The sequence below is a fragment of the Hakea prostrata genome, chromosome 4 (genome assembly GCF_041222555.1).
Source record: "Hakea prostrata isolate BN-2017 chromosome 4, UWA_Hpros_2, whole genome shotgun sequence".
Lineage (NCBI taxonomy): Eukaryota > Viridiplantae > Streptophyta > Magnoliopsida > Proteales > Proteaceae > Hakea > Hakea prostrata.
The window spans coordinates 54,773,510-54,789,498 of record NC_142603.1 but is presented as its reverse complement, the minus strand read 5'-3'; the positions used below and the strand labels follow the sequence as shown (position 1 = coordinate 54,789,498).

Below are 15,989 nucleotides of genomic sequence, written 5' to 3'. Positions count from 1 at the left end.
TGGTGCTCGGTGATTTGCCTCTGTGAGGAGTTCAGAGACTTTTTACCTTGTTGGGAAGGATGCATGCAGTATTTTAAATGAACATTGCTCGTTTGATAATAATACTTGTATCAAACATTTAAAAACTAACTACTACTAGAGAGCGGTAAATTTTTTTTTTTATGAAAAACAATTTGAAAGAGACAAAAATGTCAAAAATGGGTATTTCGACCGAAATCACCCTATGAGTTCTACAAAATTTCACAGTAACTTGACCGAGATATGAGGATTTTAAAAGCATAATCTATCAATCTGGAGGCTTTGCATCCACATAAAGTTGGATTTGTTCCTAGGACTAGGATTACAAGCAATACCCTTGGCCTAGCTGCAATATCTGGCACCAACAAAATTACATTCGAGCCCTTGAAAGTTTTAGCATTTTCTTTAAATACAAGACTTGGGAAAAGATTACAATGGATTACCAACCAAAATTAAAATACAAAAACAAAAACAAAAAACAAAAAAAAAAAAGGGGGAAAAGATTACAATGTTACAGCAAATTTTGGAAGACCTCTTTCTTTTTCGGGATGAATTGAAAACCCATAAAACAAAACTGGCTCCAAGCAGAATTGGGAATTGGCTGTTAGTATGGACTATGCCTGATCTTATGAGTTCTTGAGGACTTCATAACCAGTGCACTTGAAACCCAGGAACGATTTATTCCAGAAGATTCATCCGACAGCCAACAGCACAAACGACCATCCTCACCACCTGTCCATCCAAACATACCTTGACCAAGAGCTGAACCACCGTACTTGTCTGACAATGGCAACACAGTCCTCACAATTCCTTCATGTCCCCCGTGAAGAATAGCTTCTGGAGAACCAATTGAACTCTGACCTCTGTGACTTACGGGGAAGTAGCCCAAAGTGCCCATATTTGTGCCACCAATTACCCATAAAGTATCATTGGCTCTTGAATAATGGCAATCAACAAAATAATCAACCTGCCCAAGCAGAAAAATAGTCTCAAGGCATTAGGGAATATTCTAGTGTAATTTTTTATATTATTTTCATGCATTAAGATGTTCATGTAATTGAGCAAAACAACATATATCCATGTTCTTAGGTTTCCCATTTGCACCCACCCATGCTCCTCCAATGGGAGATCAAGTTAGTTTAGTGCATTGGGTCGATGATTTAAACATCCATTATAAGTCAGTTCACTCTTGTCAGAATGAAGCAAGGAAAGACTAATCAATGGATTTTAAGTGGCTATCAGCTAGGATAAATTATACGTTAATCCTCCATGGACCATAGCTTGTAAACCTTTGCAGAAGGCACAGCATACTAGTGGTTCTCAGCAATTCTTACATTCTTTTAATTTGGTGTAACCTCATTTATATTAATCACTGAAGGAAACAAAAGCCTGTGAAACTAACAGAAATTGGTGCCAAAGAATCTTGTGAAATGATCAATCAAACTTTGCATTTCAGAGCACAAGAAAGACATACATTGTCCATTTTCCAGTTGTCAGAGGCTAACGAACGAGCATTCTCAAAGTTGACTTCAAGGTCCCCATTTTTCCAGTCCCAAACACTGTAGGAGGAAAAATAATTAGCAAGGGAAATTTTCAACAAAGAAATAGAAAGGGCAAAAATGAAACAATAGTTTAGAAGATTAAAAAAAATATGGAACAGAAGACGAGTTAAAATAACTCTCCCTTAGCATCCCTGCAGGAAAATCATACATGCAACAAAATTAATCTTCTAGAACAAAAATACTCCTAGGACAGGCGCAATCCCATAAACAGAGCAGATTCAGGAATTTATACCAGATGACACAGAAAGAACTTTCTACTCCATTTTTTCTTGTTTTGCTTGCAAGATAATAATTCATGGTTCCAAAGTAAGTGGCTTATGACTATTTTGCAAGAACCACCAACACTCAATTAAGGTTGTGGTCGACATCTTTGATATAAGGTTTCTACCTACAAGGGGAAGCATCCACCAACCTTTCTAAGAGGCTACTATCGTTGCATGACATTTTCAGGCCCTATATATATTTCCATTACTAGTTAATTTGTTTAACTGAACATTGACAACACAGGAATCCTACAAATGGTGGCTGAATTGCCAATGAAAAAAAGACTGCACACTCTCATGAGATGAATTTCAGACTTTCACCTCAAGAAGCCCTCTCCAAATGACACAAAGGAGAGTTCCCTTCACCAGAAAGTTCCACATCAAGTTGAGTATGCAGCTGAAATGGACCAGAACATCAATAACATGGTTCCTTGAGGACCCCATCAATGAATGGTTAGGATTGGTATTCTTCCTACAGATGACCCAGCAGCAAATGAAACCTTAAATAGTTTTCCTTTTCCTCTAAAAAAACCACACACACTGAGGAAATATTGATTAATTCGAGCTCCTAACTAAGTCCACCCCCTGCCTTCTTTCCGGACAGGATGATACTCTTAATGGGTGCTGATAGGAACCCTCCTATCTAGATTGATGTTGAATTACTTGGAATAAGAATTACCGCAAAAAACTAAGAGATGAACTGGTTTTGATGATGCCAGTCCCCCCCTACAGCATTCACACAATGCTACCCTCAGCCAATGGCTGCCCAAACCTTACATAGGCTAACCGATATCCTTCCTCACATATTTCCCCCTATTTATAACCCCCCTTAGTTAGTTAAGGTAACTCCCCCCCCCCCCCTCACTCTCTTTCTTATCTCAGGGCCCTATCATTACCAGCCCCTTGAAATTCACCTTGTCCTCTCAAGGTGAGAGAAAAATAAGAACCCTGGTCTTCCCATGCTTGCCACACAACCATGCCAATTCAGCATCCACAAAAACAAACTTCATGAAAATCGTCCCCGCCCTGTAACTTCTCCGTGTAGGCACAAACAGAAAGATCAGTGGCTGCTCTAACAGTTTGAAGTCTCTTGTCAAGCTCATGAGTCCCCAGGCCCTTGAAGTGTTGGAATGGTTCTTGGAGGTTTTCATGTCCATGCCTATTAATCTTGCAGAACCACTTCGACGCTGCCATAACCTCAGGAAGAACTCCAAAAACCTTGCTCTGCTCCTCTCTCGCCCACCTTCCCTGTGTATGATCTTGATCGTGCCGTGTGTAGATGGAGTAATCGCCCTTCCAAAGGGCACAACCCATTCGGAGACGACTTCTTGGTTGATCTCAGGTCCTCCAAGAAAAAGAACAAGAAAAAGTCCGCAAAATAGACTCCTTTTTTGGCCCCTGTTTGGCCCATTTTTTGGGTCAAGCCCTTTTTGCTTTATCTGTGCTCTGTAGATTGCTTTAGTTATGCTTTGTTGTATGTGTGCCTTTGCCTTTTAATACATTTATTTATTCATCCAAAAAAATCAGTGGGAATCGAAGAAAGTTGGTGAGGTAAGGAGTCCTCGGTTCCATAACCTACATGACACAAGCTTCATATGGCAACCAGAATAAATTTCACCTTTGAAGCACGACTGCAGTATGGTGAAACCAAAAGAATCAGAAGAGATTCAAACTTTGCAAGCAGATGTTCCGTGTCCAGAATCTGACCCTGAAGTTGCACAAAACCTAAGAGGGGTTGCTCATGTCAGGGAAGAGCTCTCTGTTGAGTGAAGATCGGTATGCTTTGTTCCCATAGTCCCTCCAGTGGAAACAGAGGTTTTCCGTCGCTTTCTTTGGAATCACCGCAGCTAACCATGCTTGTGCCCTCAAATCCTGTGGCCTCAGGTTCACAGCACTGCTTATGGCAGTGAAAGAAGAAGAAGATTGAATAGGGAGGTTGTTTTCGAGGTAAGATACGGAACCTCTACCACCAGAATGGCGATTCTTCCCTTCGTCGTCATTGCCAGTTCCTAGTGGCCCTTATTCACAGAAGTCACTGTTGCCTCCCTTCCTGCACGAGTGTTGGAGGTAGAAGACTATGGTCCTTGTGACCATCTATTCAGTTGAACGAAGACTGGTTTGGTTCCCTGGGTCATGCTGGTCCTCGAGCTCATGGTTGGTCCATGCATATCAGTGTGGACTATGTTATTTTGGCACTATGCTGGAATACAAAATAAAATGATGGGCTGGGTTTCTGCCTGTGTACTTCCTAGCGCACTAGATGGGCTTAGCCAAGAGCTTCTTTTTCAGGAAACCCATTTACAAGCCTTTACTGCTGGCCAAACCCACATCCCTGGTTTTGTTAGCAAGGCCAATTGGTTCAGCCGGTCCACCTTCTTCCTCTTCTCCTTCTCTTCTCCTGTGGTAGAAAACCTGGCCGCCAAATCTGAAACTACCTCTTCCCCTTGAGTCGTGGTCAAATGGAAGTGGTTAGAATGGGTAATGGAGTCTCTCAGCAACTGCCCCCATGTCACAACACATTTCCCTTGCTTCCCGTTGCGTAGCCGTTTGCTTCCTCTCGCTGTCGTCTCCGCCCTCAGCCATGGTAGCTTTGCCAGAGATGGCGCCGTCCAGAGGTTTTTCCTTTTGGTCCGACATTGCCTCTGCCTCTCCCTGTTCAAACCTCGTCCTCTTCTTTCTTCGGCGAATCCTTTCCACCATGTGCACTCGTATATGTACAGTGCAAATGTTCTTGTCGCCTTCTATTTCCATCAATCTCTTTGATAACCTCTCTCAATTTCTCTCTCCTCTAAATCTGCTGCCCAAGATTCTGAAATCTCTTTCCTTCCACCCCACTGACTTCATTACCAGGCTTATATTCACCAGCTTTTGGTGTTAGTTTATCAATTTTTTGCTAAAGTTTGTGCTCTTTTTCTTCTTCACCAAATGCAGCATGAAAATGCTGTGTAATTTGACTATCACATCCGGCAATCACTACAGGTGTTCCTTCTGTCTCAGTATGATTAGCGTCCAAATCCATGCTCCCCTATGTCATCTTTCCATCAAAATCGTGTTGCAAGTCTTCCTTGAAACTGGTTCAATCAAACTTCGGCCATTTTCTCTGATAAACCCCATACAATGCATCCCCATCTAGGTGTTGGAGAGCAACACCCAACCAATAATCATACTCAAGCTCCTCTTCCAAACAGAAATATAGAACCTTGTCTAGCCATGCATTCACACTCCCTTCACCGGAAAACATGGACAATCTGGTTTCCATCTTCCTTTCCTCGGATCATAACACACTCTGATACCAATTTGATAGGAACCCTCCTATCTAGACTGATGTTGAATTACTTGGAATAAGAATTACAGCAAAAAACTAAAAGACAAACCTGGTTTTGATGGTGCTACCCACCCCCTATAGCATTGACACAATGCTGCCCTCATTGGCTGCCCAAACCTTACATAGAATGACTGACTTCGTTCTTCACATATTTCTCCCTGTTTATACCCCCCGGCGCGCGCGTTAGTTATGGTAACTCCCCCCTCAATCTGTTTCTTATCCCAGGCCCTATCAGGTTCTAACCACTTTCTTCTTATCTTTTGGTACAGGTCTGTTCATTGTCAAGGGAATTCATCAAAGTGACCAGCAAACAGAAAGTAGAATACAAAGGTAAGTTCCAACATTCATCACCTACCCTAAGAAGGAAAAAAAGAAAGGGGGGGGGGAGAAGAAATCCAATGTAGAAACTAATCTTTTTTTTACCTCAAAGTTTCAATGTGCGTCAAACACCAAAGTTTTTGATTCATCTCACCAAAGAACCCAATTTTTCCAATGGAAGTACCAACATTCATCACCTACATGATTAACAACAAGGCTTCACCAAACAGATCAGAATAGCATAACACACTCAACAATAAAAAATAAAAGACATATTTCATCCACAGTCCATCGAATAAAATCATTATTTTTCTTTGAATATAACTGAAGGCTAAAAAAGTATCAGCCCATCAAGTACTGGAAAGAGAATTCATTTGAAGTAAACTTCGAAATAAATTACAAAATAGGAAGCATGAAATTTGGTTACTTGCTCAGAGATATGTGACACAAGTAGTGTTTGGTCCCATATCAATTGAATGTCACACTCCCCTAGATACTTTCACAAATAATCACATACTTGGATGCAAAAATTGATGCATATGTACACATGAATGGTAGTCTATCTATAACAGAAAAGAAATCAAGGTAGTATTATCACAAGCAACAATGAGGACACACTACATTGACCAAAGCTGGAAATTCCAACCAACCAAGTGGACCTAAATCTTAATCATGAGCATTCATTTAGACATTCAGATGATGATAAACAGTAATGCTGTAATAAATTATAATCCACACATATCGCATTGCAAGTAGCCTCTGGGGCAGGACACAGCCTAAAGTCTGTATCAAAGCCTTTACTTTTGGTTTTAAAGGGAGCTGGGGATATGTCGATTAGTGTTGTCATCGTTGTCAACATAGTCAGAATCAACAGGCTCGTACACTGTAATCAACAGAGTCAGTGACAGACTCATACAATGATGGACAGTTAGAAAGGTAGCACATTAGCAATCAGCATACAGAGCTATTGTACAACAGCAGTACAGGTTTGAAATAATAGTGATGCATAACAATCACATGATCGATTTCTGATCTGCAGTGTTTACAAGTGTTCCAGCAGCACTGGACAAGTCAGACAATGAGTTGGCAGTGTTGACAGGTCAGATTCAGTATGAACAGGGGTTGTCAATGTAAACAGAGGTTTTGGGCCACATGGCAGTTATTAGCATCATATGACATGTTTCCAGTGTGTGGGCAGGTAGTCAAAAGCAGCAAGTGTAGGTTCCATAGGATAAAATTGTTCATTTCATATGTTTATGCAGTGCAGCATATTAGGTGCTCTTTATTCAGAAGCTGTAAGCAAAGAACTGTGCAGAGTGATCTACATGAAAAATGTAGTTCAATTTATCTTTCCAATGCCATTGGAAGTCTGTTACTTGACACCAAACCAGAATTTATTACACTTTTCATATCATCAAACAGAATTTCAACTCCATTTTTTTTATTCCCAAAACATCATTCAAAGGGCATTTCATGGCAGGTTATTGGTAGCTTAAAACATAAAGAAGTAGCTCTTCAAGTATTCTTTCAAGTGAAACAAATTTCAAGCCATTCCAATATTAAATGAGAGAGACACATAGATTTTTCTCAACAACTGGTAGAAGAGGACGAACCAAGTACCAAAGACGAATTTCAAACTCAGTGATACAGCACGACCTTGGACCAACCCAACCCCACTTGGGTCTTCAACTGGAGATGAAACCAGGACCAATGAAATTTTGGGTTTAACAGGATATTAATAATTTTAGGTCTATCTACTGAGTTTATCTTGTTATTCTATTAAAGAATCATGCTTGGGTTTTAATTAAGGATTAGGTAGTTTGTCTAATCAGTCTCTTAATTTATCCTCAAACACTCATGTAATCATCATGTATTTCGATAAAAAGGAATGGATTGACAAGTATTTCAATAAAAAGGAATGGATTGATTTGGGTTTGTGCTTGTGCATTCTTCTCCCTGTCTCTTTTTGTGTGATTTCGCCTCTCCCTGTTCCACTACAACTCTGATTCTTCCCAGGTTTCACCTGCTTCCACCTTGTCTTCTCTCTCCTTTCTTCCCTACCCCATTCGCCATCACTTGTGTTTCTTACTGTTTGGTATCATTAAAGATTCAGACCCTAACTCTCTTAGAGTGCGAAAAGAGAGAACTGTGACGAATGCACCATGTCAAGGAAAGGCGAGTGAAAGAAAAAGCAGACCACTGTAAGGCCATTGTTTGAATTCTCATTGAATACCAAGAAGATTGGAGAGCAAGGAGATTTACAGGAAGCACTTTGTTGTTGTTGGTTCTCCTATGGTAGGAATACATTGCCTGAGGCATTCCACATCACAATTTTCTATTTTTGTTGTTCTGGGCTCATGTTTAATGTTTAAAGACCTTGAACATTGACGTCATAGGGAGATTCGTTATTCCTATTACATTGTAACCTGACAAGTTCAGGCTTGTCTAAGTTTTCGAATTGTAGCCATAACCTCTGTGATCAGAGGTTGATGCAAAAGAGTGTGCTTATGAGTCATTGTTGTAGATAAAACCCATTATTCAAGCTTGTAACCCTTGCACTTGTGTACGTAGGATTTGAAGGAGAATAGGGGTTTCCTGAACTTTAGCTTGTAGTTATAAATCAATAGTGACAGTCAGTTTGTCCGATTACTTCATTGATGTAGCCACACAGGCAAAATCATGTGAAACTTATGTCATTACGGTTTGTTTGGTATTCTTTGGATGATGGAGTGCTATGATCATGACACAATGGCCATTTACCTCCTGGTTAACCTGACCAACTGTGTTTGTCAGCAGAACTGCAGACAAAATTATAGCCCAGCAACATCAGGGTGCCCCAGCCAGTTGATGTTTGTGACAGTGCATACCAGCACTTGTGTGCTTTGTGAGACAATGACGTTAGGTATAAACGCAGAAATATGTGTACAAGCCAGTGGTGAATGTCGTGACATCAATATTGATAGATGCATTGCCATCAGTGTTGGGAAAACCAAGGGTAGTTGCAAGTTGCAACCCACAAATGTTGTTACCAAAGGTGCACATAAGTACACAAAAACATCGTTCAGCAACGAATTCATAACATATTTGGTGTAAAGATTTCCTAAGCAATTCAAAATAAATAGTCCAGCACATTAATTCCTGAATTGCAATAAAAAATGACACTGAATGCTGTAGGTAAAAAAACGAATAGATGGCAAAACGAAACCAGATATATCAATCAGTAGGTAATACTTACTGCTTCCAAATGGTCATCATCACTGATATCTCCATCCGTGTTAAAGATGCACATCAACCCATCAACGGAAGCAGAAATAAGCTTGTTTTTAAGATCTGGGACAAAATGGACCTAGTAATGATAAGGAAGCCACAAAATAAACTTTAGAACATCCAACAGCCACAAGCTACTGCATGAATGATGAAAGTAAAATCCAGGACTCTCTGCCCATGAAACACCTTATAACTTTACGATGACAAAATGCTAGCATAAACTCCTGTGCGTGAGATGCAACCTCAAACCTATATAACTACCTTGAGGTCACTACTATTTGAATTCAGCACTTTCTTTCATAGTACTATAACAGAAACAAATAACTGTCAACCATAGAGATAATTTGTTCAATTTCTTTTTACTAAATTGGAGTTCAGGCGTCACATGCAAAACTTAAAAAGAGCATTTTTTTTTAAATAAATGGTTCCAAAAATCATCTAACTTATCTGACCAGACAACAAACATGATTCACTGCTCGGTATCTACACATGAAAATTCTTGGAAGATAAAATGCCACAGATAAATAAAAAATTTGAATAACACAGAAATCAGGACACACCTGAGTAACATCATCCATATGGGACTCCTCCAAGCATGCCACTTGCTTGTCATTCCTCCAATCCCAAAAGAGTATCTACAAGCAAGTAATATTTAATATAGATACGTAAAATATACATATAAACTTTTTGACACACATGATACTATGAGATGGTATAAATGAGAAAAACAACAGCCAGTGAAGATATTAGAACAGAGAAGCATCTCTTTCATGTAATTTACCTCTCAGATTTACTTAAAATGCTAGAAAAGGAAACATCTATTAAACAAGGCAGTGTTAAGCTTATTCCTCTCATAAAGCTTGTATACTGATAAGAACAGATAAAATAGTTTGAATTGCACAACTTCACAAAAGGCTTCTTTTGAACAAGAAAACAAATGCCATTAACGAAGCACAATTGACATCATTCATCTTAAAATAGACAATTATGGCACATCGTAAACAGACACAAAACTAATGTGGCTTTTAATCCTCAGTGTTGTTAGAGCAGCTAATTGAAAACAAGAGGTGCATATCTAGTGCACAAGGCCATCACCAGTGCAAGTTAGAAGATGTTCATTATGTACACAGTCTTACCCCTGCTTTTGCAGAGAGGCTGTTTTTCTGGACTGGAACCCCTACCACTTGCTCAAAATGGAGCAACTGATTTGAAACATCATACCTGAGATTTACATCCGGAAGCAAGAAGACTGTCATTTGATCCACCAAAAGAAAAGCTGAATACTTCTTGAGAAGGACCAGCACTTAATAAGGAGACCTAAGAAGCATAAAAATTAAACCATCATGTCAAAGAGCTTATGTTTAGAAACTATCATTTATCAAGACATTAATTAGTAATCAAGAAACTCAATGGGCCAGTATCGAAGTTAGAATTGCAAGTATAGTTCAAAAAGAAAAGGAGGTTACTGGGAAGGGAAATGAAAGATTTAGACATGGCGATCAAAATTAACTTAGTATAAGTTAGTTTCTAAAACCATAGTATTCAGGTATGCATCTGAAACTTTGACATTCACCCACCCACCAACAAGTTAGCTGCCTTTTTCTCAGCCTACCTATCTATCAATTCAAACTCTAAGTGAATTAACAAGACCACGTATCACCTGGGTTTCCTTTTGGCTTCTCTAAATGTAGAGTTTTCCACTAACGTCTTCCTCCCTGTGTTACAACCAGCAATCCTCTTGGGGAAGAAACAGTTGGGAGGATTGAATTTAACAATTAGGATTTGTTCAAAGAGTGAGGACAGTAACTTGAATAATTACAAGTAAGTAATATCTCCAGGGGAAGACACTATATAGCAGTCCATAGTGACAATTCTACCAGCATAAGAAGACTTTCAAAATTTATCTTTATGACAGGCAAGCAGTCGAGGCAAAAGACAGAAAATTGAATATAAATTGTGACAATTCTACCATCATAAAAAGACTTTCAAAAATTATCTTTATGACAGGCAAGCAGTCGAGGCAAAAGACAGAAAATTGAATATAAATTGTGATTCATCCAAGCCCAAGTAGTTAATTACTAATGCTTCTGTATGTACTAGACCTGCTTGAAAGATCGAGTGTCCCAAGCTCGAACAGTGCCATCAGACGAGCAAGAGTGTAGGACACTAGGAGACGAAGAAGCCGAGAATGAAATTTGGTTGATGGTTGAAGTATGACCCTTGCATTCGCCGATATATTGACCTGTACAAGGAGAGTACAGCTTGATAGAGTTCGTCGATAAAGATACCGCCATTGTTGAAGTCTCCTGACTTCGGTTTCAAATTCCAATAGGGACGAAAGGACACGAATTAGACACTAACTAAAACAAAAACAGAAACCAAGAGGCGTCAAGTTTGAAAAAACAAAGAGAGAACAAGCGCATGAACCTGAGATCGATTTGGAAGACATAGTCGTCCCCGAAGTTCGTCTGAATCGAATTTTTCATACCCAGTTGCTTATATGGTTGCATATTAGTAGGAGCAGGAGCAGGAGCAGGAGCAGTAGAGTCATCGATTTCCATTCCCGTCTCTTCCATTCTCTGTTTGCAGCAGAGAATGCAGCAGGCGCCAAAGCGAGTTTGCAGGTGAGAACGAGAGAGGAGGAGCTTGCTTCTTAACTCACGAGGGTTTACGAATACGATCCCAGCCACCGAAACCTGTATCGGAAACCTGAATCGGCCACCGATGCATATCGGTCTGTATCTTTTTAGGGTCTGCAAATCGGGTTGGATTTTTGCAAATCTATCCAACCCCAACACCTTCTAGCTCCAAACCAGGCCCAACTTTGTGGGTTCAGCCTTAGAACCTCTACTTTCGAACCTAACCTGTTGTCAAGGCTGAAAAATCTCCAGCCATACTCAACAAAACTGTCATTTGATCTACCAAAAGAAAAGTTGAACACCTCTTGAGAATGAGTTTGGATCATCAACCCGTCAGGGGAGCACTCTGTGCTATTCGATAGCTTTACCACCACAAATCATGTGGGGTCCACAGGTAAAAAATAAAAACTATCACCCAACCCCTTTGGACCCTACATGATTTGTGGTGGTAAAGCCGTCGAAGAGTACAGAGTGCTCCCTTGACAAGGTGATGATCCGAACTCAGATGAGAAGGACCAACACTTAATAAGGAGACCTAAGAAGCATAAAAATTTAAACCATTATGAAATAAGAGCTTTTGTTTAGAAACTATCATTTATCAAGAAATTAATTAGTAATCAAGAAACTCCATGGGCCAGTATCGAAGTAAGATTGTAAAGATAGTTCAAAAAGAAAAAGAAGTTACTGGGAAGGGAAATGAAAGATTTAGACATGGCGATCAAAATTAACTTAGTATATGTTGGTTTCTAAAACCGTAGGGTTCAGGTATGCATCTGAAACTTTGACATTCACCCATCCACCAAAACGTTTGCTACCTTTTTCTAAGCCTACCTATCCATCAATTCTTACTCTAATTGGATTAACAAGACCACATATGCCATATACATTGTGGTTCAACCCATTAAACCAGAACGAACCACACAATTGAGAGCACTTGGCGCAAACATGGTTCAAAGGGTCCGTCTAGCACTTCTCGACATGACACTTCTTGGAAGAATGCTTACTTTGAAGAACACTTCTTCACGTCACATATGAGACTTCTAGGATAATCCTTGTCAGGCACCCGAGAAGCTACATCTCGGCAAAAGTATCACTGTAAGGGGATTCTACTCATCTTTATCCTAACGTCAATCAATGCATTAAATTCAATATTTAATGCTCTATGGCTCATTAAATACTTAGTGCTCATCAGGGAGCCTCTTATTCGCTCAAGCTTTTTCGAGTATTAAATGCTCGAGTATTGTTCTCTTACATTTTGTCTACCAAATTAAAGGATTGCAGTCACATCCATACCCACATGACTTTGAGCTCCTGATCAAGTTGAGATAAGAATTATTGTATTGAAGCTTGAAGATTGAGTTCTTAACTTGATAATCAAGTAATCCATCAAACAAGAAAAAACATCAAATCCTTGGCGAAAGGCATATCAGCTTGATCTCCCATCTATATCAAATGTGCCTTCTAAGTTCACATCATGAACTGGTTGTGTTGTTTAACTTCTTTGATGGTTTTTTGTTCTCAGTTCATTTTGATGAGTTTTACACCATCATCTGTAGTTCATAATTGAAGAGTTATGAATTTGGTGCGGTTGTATTCTCTTCATCAATCATGGGTGGTTGCCATTGTGAAGACTAGACTTCCATAGGAATGGAACAACTCGCTCCATCATGCTACTGCAGACAAGGGAGGAGGATGCTGCTAACCTCAAAGACCAAAAAAAATTCAGGTCGCAAATTTTATAAATGCCCAAATGGTGATATGAATTCACATTATTTTATTTGCCTACGTCAAATGTGTGGGAGTAAACAACGTACATAGATTCTAGAGCTTCAGCGTCATAACAAAATCTCAAATCTACACCAGAAAACTGTCATGAGCTCTCCAAATCTGCTATTAAATACCAAAAACACTACACTAAACTAAAACCAACACCTAAATCAGAAAGATTCAATCCAAATTAGTAATTTTGCAACTTTCCTCATACAAGCAAGCATCAAATCTAAAAGTTTAGCACAAAAACTTATAAATTTATGTTAGTTCTCCATAGCTGCTACAAAGAAACACAAGCCTAGCATCCAATAATGGAGTTTTCTTACGAACCCAATTTAAGACACCATTCTCCAAGTCCCAGGAGCTTTTGATATGCGTTTAGGGTTTGTCACTACAACAATAAAGTCAGATGAATCTTCATGCTAGTCTTTCAATCACCATTACCCACCCAATTATCTCATTATTGTCTACTGTTCAAATAAATAATTGTTTGAGATACAAGGGAAACAAAAACACACAAAAGAGAGACTTCCCTCTAGTTTCAACTTTTAAGCTTTCAACTTTTGAAGTCAAAATCATTGACATATATGCACTAACTAAGTCATAAAACTTAGTTTTCCTTTTCAATTACCAAAGAATTTTAGAGAATTCATGGCAATAACAAACTCATAATTATACAACTAAAATAACATGGAATCAAAAGAGAGCTGGAACTTTAATGATCTTATTCCATTCCAGAGCATAACCTATGAACTCATCAAAGCACCTGTAGTGCCAAGTGATGATACAAGTTATTGCACAGGAAGGGAAGTAGCATTATTTGTATTCTAAAAAATCACAACCTATATATGCAATGGGATTCATCTTGTGAACATACCAAGCCATCTACTTCATAGAACAACATTACAAGCTAAAATAGAAGGAAGAAGCAATGCAAAACAACTAAATACCAAATATTAATGAAAAAATAAAGCAAAGAGGAAAGAAATCAGGAAAACAAGAAACTTTGAAAAACTGATACGGAGAATTGATTAAAAAAATGCACTTTGTTTTCACAACTACAACTATTCTAAAAGGAAAAAACAAAAAACAAGGGGTTAGAGCTTACAAAATGCACTAGATTGTCCTTTTTGCTTCCAATATTGCTTCACTCCTGCACTGGTTCAAGTCTAAAGCTCAAATGGAAGAGGAAATCCAAATGGAGGGGTTCACTTGCACAATTGCGAGGGAGAATTGTGGAAGCACAAAAAAGAAGAGATATCAGAGAGTTCTTTGCGCCTGGGTTTGGAGTTTTTTTTTACAAACTCGTTCACACGCCTTTGTATTTGCTCGAAATCAATTTTGAAAATCGAATATTGCTTCAATCATGCATTGGTTCAAGTCTGAAGCTCAAATGGAAGAAGAAATCCAAATGGAGGAGTTCACTTGCACAATCGTTCTTGAGGGAGAATCATAGGAGAACGAAGAAGAAGAGAGATTAGAGAGTTGTTTACCGCTTGGGTTTGGAGTTCTGTTCACTTGCACAATCGTTCTTGTGGGAGAATCATGGGAGAACAAAGAAGAAGAGGGATTAGAGAGTTGTTTACCACTTGGGTTTGGAGTTCTGTTGCAAACAAAGTTTGCGCACCTTCGTGTTGATCGAATTTGATTTTGAAAACGTATATATGAAAAGCGTATATTTTGTACCATATATGCTGTGAAATCGGTTATTTTGAATAAACGTATAAATCGAGCAGTTCGTAGACGGTCCAACGGTTCATAGGGGTAAACCCCTCGGTTTCACAGCAAAACTGCATTTTTCCTCTTGAAAATCCATCAACAGCTCAGATCTTCCCAAAGCTGATCCAACGAACCGCATGACCATCATGTGTATTAAATGCATAGGATTGAAGCAAAATCGGGATTTAGGGGAATCTGTATCGGAAACCTATATCGGCCACTGATGCAAACCGATCTGGATCTTCTTGTGCTTATAAGTAATAACGACTTCTAAGATCATCCGATTTCATGAGGTGAAGACAAGCCAGGTTGGGTTGGGTTGGATTTTTGCAAATCTTTATCCAACCCCAACATGTAGCTCCAAACAAGGCTTGTGCTAACCCTAACTCTAAAGTTGAAAAACCTCAATTCAGTCCCAACCTTGTGGGTTTAGCCTTAGAACCTTTAGTTTCGAATCTAACATGTTGTGAAGCTTGAAAATCTCAAGCCATACTTTATTTGAACTCGTGATAGGTTCAAACCATTAGGGAGGCTTTAGCTATTGGCAATGCTCTCTTTGCAAGAAGAGCAACTTTATCCCCTTTGTTTGGTTTGTGGGAATGGAATTGAGAATGTTAGTCATGCTTTATTTTTTTTGTTCTCCTGGACTAGATTGTTGGAAACTCTCTCCTTTGCATATTAACGTTCCATGGTTTTCACCTTCATGATTGGATGGAATTTATTTAGGTTAAATTCAAAGGATGTAATGAACTAATGATAAAGAGAGGGTTGACCAACTACAAAGTGCTCTAGCATGGTGTATTTTGAAAACTAGGAATGTGGCCTTATTTCGTGGTCTAGAGGCTTGTGTCCAATCCACTATAACAAACTTTGATTTTCTATGTGTAGATATTCTCTATCTATCTTCGGTTTCAGAACATAGAGGAAGTAATCTAAAGATGCTAGCTATGGATCAGGTTTTGGAGGTAGATCTTTTTCAGATGTTTGTTGTTGGTTCTTGGGACAGTATTACAAAAAAATGTGAAAAAAGTTGCATTGTTTGGGACGCAAGAGGGACTTTCATTGCAGCTCAGTGTACTCTCGCTTTGCAACTCATGCTTCTATCATG

The 15,989-nt window shown here is 39.1% G+C and overlaps 1 protein-coding gene across 1 annotated transcript; it reads right to left on the bottom strand.

Annotated features, from left to right (window-relative positions):
• Positions 1-242: 242 nt before the first annotated feature.
• On the bottom strand, positions 243-11,397 carry LOC149019706 (Transducin/WD40 repeat-like superfamily protein). Its single transcript, XM_089153677.1, has 8 exons — positions 11,181-11,397; positions 10,856-11,063; positions 9,975-10,070; positions 9,314-9,388; positions 8,722-8,832; positions 5,592-5,683; positions 1,493-1,577; positions 243-985 (listed from the first exon to the last, which is right to left on the bottom strand). Exons 1-8 carry the CDS (start codon positions 11,327-11,329, stop codon positions 623-625), a joined length of 1,179 nt encoding a protein of 392 aa, XP_089009803.1. The 5' UTR covers positions 11,330-11,397; the 3' UTR covers positions 243-622.
• Positions 11,398-15,989: the final 4,592 nt, after the last annotated feature.

Excerpts from the sequence above, each read along its gene's own strand:
- LOC149019706 (XM_089153677.1), bottom strand. The coding sequence starts at position 11,329 with ATGGAAGAGACGGGAATGGAAATCGATGACTCTACTGCTCCTGCTCCT. Across the intron at positions 10,071-10,855 it reads ACACTCGATCTTTCAAGCAG|GTCTCCTTATTAAGTGCTGG; the intron begins GTCTAGTACATA and ends TATGCTTCTTAG. Across the intron at positions 986-1,492 it reads ACAACTGGAAAATGGACAAT|GTTGATTATTTTGTTGATTG; the intron begins GTATGTCTTTCT and ends CTGCTTGGGCAG.